The following is a 13,607-nucleotide window of genomic DNA, read 5'->3' on the forward strand; positions in this document are numbered from 1 at the left end:
TAAGAAACATGAACTCCCTTGCTCTGGTCACATAGCTGTCTACAGACAGAACCAAGACCAGGGCTGTAGTCTGTATGCTTCCAGTCCATTCCATGGTTTTGATAAGGTTAGAGAGGCTCCAGATTTCATCAAGGAGCCTTCAATCTCAATATTACATGAACATCATAATGTTCTAATGATGAATAGAAGGCAAAGATGGTAGTGTGCATGGAGTCTAGTAAAAGAAAAGATGGTGACCACCGCCATTGTTTACACGAGTCCAAAGAGACAGATTCTATTTCTATAAAGATTAATGTTGTGGTCCCAGCACATGGTAGTGACACATTTAATGCTAATTGTTTAGAAGGCTATGTCCTGTAGCCTAATGGAGATAATTTTCTTTTGTTTTTTTGGCCGGGCCATACATGGCTTCCGGGATCTTAGTTCCCGGACCAGGGATCGTACCCATGGCCCTGCAGTGGAAGCGCAGAGTCCTAACCACTGGACCACCAGGGATTTCCCTGGTGATAGTTTTTTATGTTGTAGGTATATTCTTCAAGACTTTACAGTTCCCTTTGTTCTCATTCCATGTTTGTCATAGTATCTTCTTGTGAGTAATTTGGTCATTTAAGTTAATAGTGCGGCCTCTGTTATTTAGGGACGGCTCTGGTGCAAGAAGCAGCTACCCACATTTACCTCTTCATAACCCCTCGGAAAACAAACAAAAAAGCCCTCAAAAGAAATCTAACACTTTACAAAAATACTGTCATCTTGGGCATCCTGTACAAGTACACCTAGCAAAAAGGGTCAGAATCTTAAAAAGACTATAAAAAATATGTAATCCCATAGAAATAATTTGAGTATTTCAATCCCGTAGAGGCACACTAAATATTTGATGATGTCTATACAGCCCGTTTTCTTGGCACAAAAGCTGAGGAGCATGGAAGAAGTAGAAAGCAGAGAAAAATGGAAAGCAAAGATTAGAAAGAATAAAGGAATGGCAATCTATTCATAGTGGTAGTTTTAGTAACTAGTATTTAAATAAGAATATTTAAGGAGACCAATGAAAGAAAAGGTAAAGAACTAAAACTGATTAAGTCTCCCCATCTGGGGGTAGCTATTCTGTTAGCTGTGTCCCAGGTAAGGACACAGCCCTGGTGGAGAAGAAAGAACCAGCAGTGCTGAAAAGGTAGACAAGTTCTACCATCCAGTCCAGGGAAAAGAAGGCCAGCAGCCACATGGTCCACACTAGAACTCAGGAGTGTAAGCACTCTGTCAATTTTTTTTAATAAAGGAGACACAATTACATGATTTTAAATTTATTTTATTTTATTTTATGTTTTTGTCCACACCACGCGCGGCATGTGAGATCTTAGTTCCCCCACCAGGGATCAAACCTGGGCCTCCTGCAGTAGAAGCCCGGAGTCTTAACCACTGGACCGCCAGGGAAGTCCCTCTGCCAGATTTTAAATAAACTTTATTAATAGAGACAGCCAGCTTCCTAGGAGTTTTGTAAGCACTACTGCTTTGCTCTGTAGGCTTGAGAAGTTTAGTCTGCTTGTCAGGAAGAAGCCCACCAGCAATGCCATAGAAACAAGACATTTGGGATTACTATAGCAAATCTGTGGCCACGGTGTTGATTCAGGGTTTCAAAGTTCAGGGTAAATCATTTGATCCATTTCATAAAGAGCCAAATATCTGGAATGGGAAATACCAGAGGCCAAATCAGCAAGAAAAATGAAACAATAGGAGAGTGGTAACCAGCTCTAGTGAACTGGAAACCGGGTACTGAGCAATTATTGGGCTAAAGTACATCTGTATTTAATAAATAAAAGAGCAGCTTTGCCTTAGCTTTTAAAAAATTTTTTTATTTTTACTTAATTGTAAGTGTTGTTTCTGAGGATTGTGGTAATCCTGGGCCTGCGCGTCCGGAGCCTGTGCTCCGCAGCGGGAGAGGCCGCAACAGTGAGAGGCCCGCGTACCAAAAAAAAAAAAAAAAAAAAATATTCTTTTTAGAAGGAAAGGAGGGAAGGAAGGAGGGAGGGAGGGAGGAAGGAAGGGAGGAAGGGCTGTTTTAAATCTATTGCTGTTTAGAAGCAACAGGATTCAATTAAAAAGCAAACAAATGATTGGCTCCTCTGGTTCAGGCACTCTGCTAGGCTTCAGCCCTTATGAATAAATGAATAAGATATGGTTCCCATCTTGAAGGAGTTCATAGTCTAAGTAACTTTGTAGAGGATGTTATACATTTTTTTCCAGAGTTTCTTCATATATGATTAGACAAAATATTTAAATGTCCGCTATTTATTACTTTACAGTGTTTTGCTTTTAATTTTTAATATGTTAAGTTTTTGAAGAGGTCATCCATTTCTATCGTTTAAAATTCAAAGGTCAAAGTGCTTTTAATTTCCTCCTGTAGAAACAACTAGCGCTATCATTTTCTAGTGTGTGTCTTTACAAATATTTTGTGCACACACAAGAAAATGTACACATATATTTAATCCTTCCCCTTTTTAAAAACACTTATATACTACTGCCTAACCTTGCTGTTTGGACTTGAAAAATATACCTTGGATACTTTTTCATTCTAGTACTTAGAGAATTTCTCATTTTCTTTCTATGGATGCATAATATTTCATTAAATAGACATATCATAATTTAAACATTCCTCTATTGTTATTTTTGTTTCCTCTATTGTTTTTTATTCTTTATCATTCCTCCATTGTTATTTCCATTCTTTTGCCATTACAGGAAATACTGACATGAGTAACTTTAACAATTATATTCTCATGTGAGCTAGAGTGAACTGCATTCATGTTTCCCAGAACATATTTCACAGAACACAAATCTCAGAAGATGTTCAATGTAAAAAGTGGCTTCTGAGGCTAAATAACTTCCGGTGACTCTGTGTGTTCATTGGAAGTTCACAGGGCACATTGTCAAATTAAAGGGGGTCCCGCCATAATCTATGTCAGATTAATCCAAGTGTTTCTCAACCATACATTTTCTCGAGAAACAGCATATACTCTTTTTGTAGGTTGGGTACCCTGGGAAGCCGACTCTGAGATAGAAATGTACATGCATGAGACTCAATGGGGCATGTTCTCAGGAACAACACTTGATGGAAATGAGGGGGAATGGAAGTAAGTGTGTAGAGGGAGAAGTTGAACTGGGATGCAGCTGTAGCAGAAGCCTCAGCCAGTCAGTCCCATGGGGAGTGCTGTGAAGCTGTGATGACCCTTCAGGGATATTCCAACTCCAGGGAAGGAGGACAGGCCCCCAGGGAGGGGTTGTGACCTTGTGCTGGGCAGCTGTCTTCCACTGAGGGCATTACTGCAGAGAGGCTCAGCTCTGAGCTCTCAGCTGGGGTAATGAGTGCCTCAGTGTTCACTACAACTCTGAATAGCATCTTTGCATCTTTTATGAAAATGTATATCAATTCTTAGATACCCTTGCTGGTCAGAGAAAGGCATTTGGTCTCTTTGGGACCTTTTTTTTTTTTTTCCCTCTATGAAATATGGATGCCTGGCTGGGCATTCTTTGGAGTATCTAACATTCTTTGCTTCTAATTCCATTTAATATGTACTAATTAAAGTCCAAGATAGACAAATTTTCCCAAACATGTGGTTGGCCACATAGAGGCCAACAATCTGATTAGGTCAGCCTTAATCTGTTATCATGGCTGTGCAGTGATGGAGAACGAGCATGGTTATAGCGCTTTCAAGAATATGTCACTTAACTTGAGGCAGATTATTAGGGCAAAATGGCAGCAGAGCTGAATTGAAGTTTTTTGTTTTTTAAATATTTTGGTTACCCCTTGTTAGGTGTTTCCTGAAGAAGCTAGCCTGCTATCTTCCTAGAAACATTAACCCTTATTGCTAATAATTGAAAGATTAAACTACATAGGGTATGGAAGGCAGGAGTCCATCTAGCTTTAAACCACAGACTTAGGTGTTGGTATTCATCCTCCTTTTTGAAGCTCAGGGTAAACAGGTGTAGCCAAAAAGCCATAGCAGTTCTCAGGGTCTTTCCATTTGAGAATCAGATGGGTCTAAGTGCCCATCCTGTGCCTTTCAGGGTATTTGCTAATTTCATACTCATGCCTCCTGCAGAATTCATCAGTTGTGGGGCTATCGAGGAAGCTTATTTCTTGGTTGAAGAGGAAAAATGTCCAAGGAAGAGGTCTCTCTTAGGTGTGCCTGATAGAGTTGATGAAGGTTTGTAGAGAGGATGGAAAAATATCCAAGAAAAATCTCAAAGAAAAAGTTCTTATGAGATAATAGAAGTGGGAAGTAAAACCAGGACTAAGGAGTTGGCTGTTATATGAACATGATACAGAGAAGAAAGCAAAAAAAGAAAAACAAAAAGCTAAGATTGATGGCTGTGTCTAAGATCAACTTTTAAATTGAATAGACATTTTTCTCAAAAACCTTAATCTTTTTTTCCTTCAACAAAAAGTTTCATAAGGATTCTTATTATTCTTCTCATTATTATATAATAGTAATGAATGAGGTGAGAGATTGTTAAAAAGAGAGTTTGAAAGGGAATAAACTAGAAAAGTCATTGCTGGAGAGTGGAGAAATGATGGAATAGCAGTTTGCCTTAAATTGATCCAAAATGAGTTACTCTTTTCTGAACAATCATTGCCTCTTCCCTTTTCCTCTGTAACAGGTGGTATCAAAGACCTATTTATGCTAACTCTTCAATGTTTCTGGAACGACTTCCCTCATAATCCATTTGTAATTATCCGTTTGCAAAAGTGTCAGATCCTATAGCATTTTGGTCACTTCCAATTATTGAATTGTCTAGTCCATTTAAAATTCCAGTCTCATCTCCATATATTCCCTCAGCTCAAGTTGGGCCTGTGGGACCATTGGGGGAAGAGGGTGTGGTCTACGTCTTCATGCTTTCTAACCTCCTTCTGATTTTAACTGCAGGAAGTTGGGGACTGAGAGGGTGGCATAGGGCAGACGGGCCAAATGGCTCCTGACTGAACTAGGCTATCCTCTGTTGGTTGTTGCTTCTCTTCCTGGATAACAAGAATGAATCATTGAAAGCTTCTGTGTAGGAGGTTCCAAAGTTGGGCTCTCCTGTGGGCCATGTGTGTGAGTTCTTCCACACACCTGTAGTGGCCTCCACACCAGCCCTCTGTAGGTGATTAGGCTTAACCTCTTCCTACCCTCTCATCAGTTTCCCCTGGTGGTACAGCCCACCAGCTCTGATTTTGAGTCCCCTTGCAAGGAGGCCAGTCTTGATCCATGGGAAACTCACACAGTTTTGCTGGATCAAACCCTGGAAACAAAATTTGATACTTTTCTTCATTATTTTTTTCTTTAGTCATGTAGGTTTAAGAACAAATCAACCATCTCATGAGCTAATATGATGTCTAGTCAGGGGATGCGATGCCAGTCTGTATTATTCAGCTCAGGCTGCCATAACAAAATAGCACACCTGGACTTCTGGAGGCTGGAAGGTACAAGATCAAGATGCCAGATGATTGAGTTCTTTGGTGAGGACTCCCTTCCTGGCTTGCAGATGGCTGCCTTTTCACTGTGTCCTCATGTGGTGGAGAGACAGAGGAAGGAAGCAAGCTCTCTGATGTCACTTATCATAAAGGCACTAATCCCATCATGAGGGCTCCACCCTTATAACCTCATTTAAACCTAATTACCTCCCAAAGCCCCGTCTCCAAATACCATCACAATGGGGGTTAGGGCTTCAACATAAGAATTTTGGGGAGACACAATTCAGTTTATAGCACAGTCTCTTGTGTATAATCCCATAGCATTTTCCATCATGTTCCTCGCTGGTGATTCCAATCATTTCCTTTCCCTTCCCATACTGGTATTTTAGCCTTCCGTATATGGACTGGGAATGGGGTCTTGGGGTGGAGTTGATGGTTTGGAGGTAGTAGAAATAGTAAAGGTTTGCCTACCTCTGAGTTCTCCCTGGAGCAGTTTGCTGGACCTAGCTACAAAATTCTTTTTAGAATGTGGGAAACTTAATGCTTCTTTATCCCCAACATTTGGTTCTGGTCACCAGTTCCAGGGAAAGAGTAAAAAAATCTTTATTTTAAATGATATATGATACTTTCTTTTCCCAAATGAAGCAGCTATAGTCAACATGGATGTGAGTTAAATTCTGAGGAAGACTGAAGATTTTAGGAAAACTTAATTTAAAAAAGTTTCTATTGACTTCTGAAGCTTTCTCCATATGAGCCTTCCTGTCTTTTCTAGCATCATCAGATGCAGAAGTAATCATAAATTCAAGGAAGTTAAGATTATTCAATACATAATTTTTAATCTTTGTATCCTACCTTTGATTCCTACAGAATCCATTCCTGCATATGGTCATGTGGTTCTTTAAAACAATGTCCCATCACGTGCTATGTTGGTGACGTCACAGGAAACAAAGAAGTCAGTGTTAGAAGATAGCAAATGTACAGGAGGTCATGTAAGTAAAGCTTTTAAGAATTACATCATACAGTATAGACCCGTTTATGTAATAATGTATAATTAGTAATAATGAAGATCTGGCAAACCGGGGATGTTATATATATATCCGGAATTTTAAAAAATGAGCATCTTAGTTAAAAAACAAAATGCCATTTGTTATAGAATGTTGAAAACATTTTCTGAGGACAGAGAACACTGCACATAACAGAGGTGGGCAAATTTTTTCTGAAAAAATCCAGACAGGCTTTGCCAGCCAAATGATATCTGTTGCAACTACTAAACTCTGCCCTTATTGCTGTAGACATGGATGGGCATGGATTTGTCCCAACAAAACTTTATTTACAAAAACAAATGGCCGGTGAAGTTTGGCCTGTGGGTCGTAGTTTGCCAACCCTTGGCGTATTAGATGAAGACATTCTGCATCTCACTTTTTTCTATTATTAAGTTAATTTTAAAGGAACTGGGGTGCTTAAAATTAAATAATAAATGTAATGCAACTATCAAATTTCTGAATGATTTTACAAGTGTAAGGAAATTAGAGAATAATGTAGATTAGAGTTCTTGAATGACTATTTGAAACTTTTGAAAAATGTTTGAGAATGATGTAAAATCAAGTACAGTCTCAAGAACTAAACAAAATAAAGCTGCAGAAATGGAAATCAAAGGAACTGACTTCTTGATAAAGTGAACACATGCATTTAATTTTTACTTTCAGTTATAATATTTAACTCCTTTAGAAAAATTTCTGAATCATTTGTATAGATCAGGATAAGCAGTAGAGTAAATACAGGGGTTTATGAAAAGTGAAACTCTTTATAAGAATCCTAAGAGGAAACAAGTAATTCCTCTCTTGTGCAATCATTTCTGGCATCAGAAAATAATGAAGTAAATATAAACTGGAAGAAAAAGTGTGAAGAAAATGTCCTCTGCTCATAATTGCCTACAAAGTAAAACATATCCTCTAACTTCATGTGCTTCTTTGAAATTGCTCTGTTTCCTAGATTTTTTATAGGGAATCCCCTAAACTCGAGAAATAACTTACTGACAGTCTTAGGGTTAAACACATTTTATGTATTGCTACCACTGATGGCTCAAAGAAGAAGCAGGAGGGCATTTTGGATGTTGAGGAGTAGAACTGGGACATTTTTGTAATAGCAACATAGCTCTAAATTGTCTTGTCACTGTTTGTGAAAATAAATAAACATATTATTTTTAAAAAATCCATTATGATCAATTCTGGGGCAAAAGCCAGGGGAATTTTCTTTAAGTGAAATCATACTTGAAATATGCAAGAAATTAAACAGGAATCTCCCCTGAGTTGTTTTGAAGTCATAAAAAAGTGCTTTCTCTTTTTCAGAATTCTCCTTGATTCCTAGTTTTTGAGTAGGTTGTTTCTTGAGTTTAGGGATTCTTAATAAAAATTCAGAGCAGCTTCCTTTGTGGTACTTAAAAACCGAAGCTTCCTTTTGGGTACTTAAATAATCATATTATGTTGTGGTTATTTGTGGAGGCCAGTGATAGCTGTTCTTATCTGGTGTGAGGAAGGGTCTCAAGATTTTATTTTTATTTTTTTGTTTTATTTCTTATTATCTTTCTGATTATCAAAGTAACGTGCTCACTCTAGTATGATGAAAACTATAGAAAAGTGTAAAGTGGGAAAAACATCGCCGGTAATGCAATAACTAAGAGGCAGCTTATTACATGATTCTTTCCAGGGCTATTTTTTCTACATGGTTGATATAAAAATTATTGAAAATTTGCCTTGTACTTTTGTCTATTTAACAATAAACTGTGACATTTCCCTGTGATATTACATAAGTTAATATTATTTTTAATGTGTATATAATACTCCAATTTAAAATATATCACAACTGATTATAATCTCATTAATTTGTGGTTATTAAAATAATACTTCAGTAAATATATTTTTGAATAAATCCCTGACCAGATTTCTGAAAATTTTATTAGGAAAATTTTCTAGGAGGAGAATTAAAATGTTTAAAGTTATAAGTATTTTAATGGTGCTCAAGACATACTCCAGAAAATATGTACAAATTTATATCTTTGTCATCCCTTTGTGAGTCTTGGTGACATTTCATCCTCATCAGTGCTGACATTAACAGCTTTTTTTTTTTAACATCTTTATTGGAGTATAATTGCTTTACAATGGTGTGTTAGTTTCTGCTGTATAATAAAGTGAATCAACTCTGCATAAACATATATTCCCATATCTCCTTCCTCTTGAGTCTCCCTCCCACCCTCCCTATCCCACCCCTCTAGGTGGGCACAAAGCACCGAGCTGGTCTCCCTGTGCTATGCAGCTGCTTCCCACTAGCTATCTATTTTACATTTGGTAGTGTATATATGTCCATGCCACTCTCTCACTTCGTCCCAGCTTACCCTTCCCCCTCCCTGTGTCCTCAAGTCCATTCTCTACCTCTGTGTCTTTATTCCTGTCCTGCCCCTAGGTTCTTCAGAACCATATTTTTAGATTCCATATATATGTGTTAGCATACGGTATTTGTTTTTCTCTTTCTGACTTACTGCACTCTGTATGACAGTCTCTAGGTCCATCCATCTCACTACAAATAACTCAATTTCATTTCTTTTTATGGCTGATTAATATTCCATTGTATATATGTGCCACATCTTCTTTATTCATTCATCTGGCGATGGACAAAACAATCCTTCCTGGTTCCATAATGAGCAGGGGATTGGACCAAATGTAATTCTCTCGGAAATCATGTAGAATGGGATTGTGGAAAGACCCACAAACTAAGTCTAAAGCAAAACTCAGAGATAGTGAAAAGCTCTAAAGTCCAAACCATGTGGAGTATAGGCAAAAGCAACTGAGGCTAGAGAATTTGCACAGGAAGTTCCACTGGAGGGACAGAGAGGAATGGAAGTATGGAGGGGGCCCAGTGATGACAGCTGTCAACAATCACCAACAAGAAGGAAAGAGCCCAGTTCTGAGTGGGGACTGAGGTTGAATAGGGATTCATTGCTGGGAGAAATGGAGAAAAATTCTTTGTGCCCATGGGTGGAAGATCTCAGGAAGCACATCTTTCAAAAAGGAGGGAAATGCATTGGTAGGAAGGGGCTGTGTCCCTCAGTGGTAGCTTCCAGTGACAAAGCTGGAAGAGGTCAGAACTGGTGCGTAGCAGCTTCTTGTAATCTCTGATGGACTCCACAAGGTACATCCTGACAAGTGGGGTGGGTGCACTTGCTCATATCCTGAGTTTCCTGCCCGGGGTTTCCTCCTGACATGGAAATGTGGACAAGTAAACGGGCTGTCCGGCTAATCTTTGACCAACGGGATGCAGGAATTAGTAACACATTCTCACCCCTTCCTCTCTCTGGGGGTGACTCTTCTGTAGCTCTGTGCACGTAGGAACAGCAAGCCCCACGACACGTTCTTCTATGGGCTTCACCCCTTTCCTGCTGCTTTCCCATTTTTACCTTCTCTTGCTTCCCGGAATTGCTCTATTTAATAGAATCCTTTTTCTGTGCCTAATGATGATTTCATATCTTTAGTTTGCCTGAATTCCATTGGAATTTCTTCTCTGATTCCTGAGTTATTCAAAAAGTGTATCGTTTTTTTTCAGACAATTGAGAATTTCACACAATTGAGAATTGAGAAAATAAATTAAGAATTATTTTTTTGGTATTGATTTTACAGCCAGAATTCTTTCAGATAATAAACACTGAATAATTTTAGTCCTTTAACTGTAATGACTTGCTTTTTGGTCCTTCCATTTACTTTCAGCCTGTCTTTGCCCTTATGTTACAAGTGTGCCTTCTAAAACCACAGGTTTTACATTTTTGTTTTTAATTTAATCTGGCAATCTTGGTCTTTTACATAGAGCATTTAATCCATTTTCATTTAATATAATTACTCATATAGCTGTGTTTATATCTACCAGTCTACTCTTTGTTTCCATTTGACCCATCTCTTTACGTAGTTTTGTTCTTCCTTTCTTGCCTTAATTCGGATGAATCGACTTTTTACTATCGCTGTTTCCTCTACTAATTCATTAATTAATAGTGTTTTACTCTTTGTATTTGTTACCTTAAATATTACATGTATCTTTTAAAATTGTAACTCAAGATTACAACTCAAGATTAGTTACCTAGATGTTACAGTATGCATCATTTGCAAGTTACATCCTATCCAATGATTTTTTTTTCAAGAAGAGATTATTTCAGTGTGATTTAAACCCTTCCAGAGGAATACAAACTCAAACTGTTTTAATGAAGGGAGACTATCATTGGCACCTAAGCTTGGTCAGAATTTCACAAGAAGAAAACTATTCCCAGTTTTATTTAAGAATATCAATGAAAAACTCTTCAGAAAATTATTAGCAGCAGCTCATTAGAGGGGTTATATATCATGATGAAGTAGGGTTCATTCCAGGGATGAAAGATATGAATTCTATTAAAATAATTCCTCGTAATAGTTGATCTAAGGGAAAAAAAATCACATGTTAATTTCTACTCATTTGACAAAATTCAACAGCCATTCTGGACGTTTCAAAAAAGAGAGACAGCTCAATAAAGAAAGAGTTAAACATTTTATAAGCATGGCAGACTGACAGACCGTGTGTTCACACATACACACGCGCAAACTCAGCCCAGTGATAGCATTGTAAATAATGACCAAACGCTAGAGGCACTTCTGCTACTTCTGCTCAAAGTACAAACAAGGTAAGTGTGTCCACCTCTCACCCCTGCTGGTGATGCTGTACCAGTGTTGTTAGTTAACAAAGCCAGATGAGAGAAAGAAATTTGAGCTATGAAACTTAGAAAGGTGGAAGTAAAACTGTTATTTGTAAATGACTTAATACTTAGAAAATCCAAAAGAATCTAGCTGAAATTTTTCTATTACTCAATTCCACCATCTAAAGGAGAAAGAGAAAGATAAAAAGATAAATCTGACTCATAAAAAAAAAAATCCTTTTGCTGGCAAAAACCAAACCAAACCAAAACAAAAACTCTGGGGAAATTCTAAAGGAGAATAATAAGCAGGGAAAAAATATCTGCCTCTCAAATCACCAGGAGTTTTCTCTCTAAATATATTTTAGGAATTGTGGGAGTGTGGAGAAATACAAAGCAACAGGACAGTGGGCAAAGGTGAATGAACAGCTTGCATAAGAAAATACAAATAGTATTTTGATTCATAAAAAATATTTAACCTCATGTAAAATGCTAGTTGTTATTTAATTTTATTTAAGGAATGTGGGAATATAAGTATATATTTCTAGATTTGCTTGCATTTCATAAGGAAACTTTCAAGCATTCGCAATAACTAAAAATGGTTGCCTAAATCAAGAGAGGAGGTGAAGGGAAAAATAGGTTAACAGGGACAAGAATCAGGGTACAATTTCTAAATGAATACCTTTTCCTATTGTTTTTCAACCATGTAAATACATTACCTTTACAAAAATATATAATAAACTATTTTTTAATTATATGTTTCAGCTGTACAATGTTATAATTTGACATCTGTATACATAGAGATCACCCCCAAAAGTCAATAAAATGTAATTTTTTCCCAAATTTGAAAAGTGAGAAATGAATTTCATTTGCTTTCTTGATTACTGTAGGTATTGGATTCCTTAAAGTGTTCATCTGTTGTTTGCATTTTCACTGAAATTATTTGTTATTTATATTTAGATATATTTTTGTTTTTCTTAACTAAATTTTATAATCCTTTCATATATAAGGAACAAGTACATGTTAACATATTTATTTCATTTTTTTCACTCTGTTCACCCTATCATTTTATTATACTTTAACTTATAGAACGTATTAATTTTTATTTTGTCAAATTTGTCAATTTATTTTGTTGATTTTTTTTTTAAAAAATTGCTTTAAAGCCTATCCAGAAATCAGATTCTTACTTATATATTTTTTCAGATGTCTTTTTGTCACCATATGAATTTGTCATATGGTGAGATGAGAATATACTTTTTCTCCTAAATCGCTAATCAATGGCTTCATAGAAACTTTGTTAAATAATAACTCTTCCCTCACCTGCTGCTTTAAGATTCAGTGTTACGATATTTCATTGAGTCAGCTATCAGTATTTCAGTGAGAAACTTATTTTCATTTTGTGATAAATTTTAACATCCACTAGCTCTAGTTCCTCTTTATTACTTTTCTATTTCAAAATTATTCTATTTTCACCAGTGGATTTTCCCAGACAAACTTAAAGATCGTAATGTCAATTTCACCTCCAATTTCATTTCTTATGAAATAATTTGGAAAAAATGATATCTCTGTAATACACAGTGTTTCTATCCAGAAATAAAGTCTACTTCTCAAATTATTTGTCTTTTTTTGCTTTTTAATTTAGTTTTATTGATTTTCATATAGCTCTAGTATATTCCTTATCATATTTATTCCTGAGTTAGATAATTTCCTTTACATATTGCTAAGATATAGAATGATGAATATGAAAATTACTGGTTATTAGTTTTGTTAAGCAGTTGTACAGTTTATAAGTAATCGTCTTATCATTTTGAATGGTTATAACTAGAGTTTCTTATTTTTCTGCTTTATGTTATTAATCAGAAATTCCAGAAAGTTCCAAAGAAAAGCCACCAGGGTATCTTATTCTTTCTCCTGAATACAACGGGGACACTTACAGTGATTTATTGGTAGGTTTGAAGTTGGTATTAGTTTAAAGAAGATTTGATTATGTTAAGAAATAATTATTCTGTTCCTTTTATTAAGAATTTTTTTTTTTAGAGAATGGATGCTGAATTTTGTGAAATGCATTGTGAAGCACTGTTGGTGCAGCGTTTAAGAGATTGGGCTGGGGGCTTCCCTAGTGGCGCAGTGGTTGAGAGTCTGCCTGCCGATGCAGGGGACATGGGTTCGTGCCCCGGGTCTGGGAAGATCCCACATGCCGCGGAGCGGCTGGGCCCGTGAGCCATGGCCGCTGAGCCTGCACGTCCGGAGCCTGTGCTCCGCAACGGGAGAAGCCACAACAGTGAGAGGCCCACGTACCGCAAAAAAAAAAAAAAAAAAAAAAGAGAGATTGGGCTGTCTGGAATTTGAAGCCCAGCTCTACCACTTAGGAACACTGTATTTAACTCAGGCTAGCTACTGATGCTCTAAGTTTCGTCATTTGTAAAATGGAGACAGCAGGTGTTGGAGCACCGCTGGTTT

At 37.0% G+C, this 13,607-nt stretch overlaps 1 protein-coding gene across 6 annotated transcripts in view; it reads left to right on the forward strand.

Moving 5' to 3' along the window:
- The window catches only part of IL15 (interleukin 15), a 90,969-nt gene that overhangs the window by 24,828 nt on the left and 52,534 nt on the right, over positions 1-13,607 (forward strand). For all 6 annotated transcript variants that reach the window (XR_003795615.1, XM_029235529.1, XM_029235528.1 and 3 more), the window contains exon 2: positions 6,311-6,432. Coding sequence is in view for 4 of the 6 variants with exons in the window: in XM_029235529.1 (XP_029091362.1) it covers positions 6,367-6,432 (66 nt within the window). In the remaining 2 variants the exon portion in view is untranslated. The remainder of the gene's footprint in view (positions 1-6,310; positions 6,433-13,607) is intronic.

The sequence above is a fragment of the Monodon monoceros genome, unplaced genomic scaffold, assembly GCF_005190385.1.
Source record: "Monodon monoceros isolate NGI ecotype Baffin Bay Population unplaced genomic scaffold, NGI_Narwhal_1 Super_Scaffold_20, whole genome shotgun sequence".
Taxonomy (NCBI): domain Eukaryota; kingdom Metazoa; phylum Chordata; class Mammalia; order Artiodactyla; family Monodontidae; genus Monodon; species Monodon monoceros.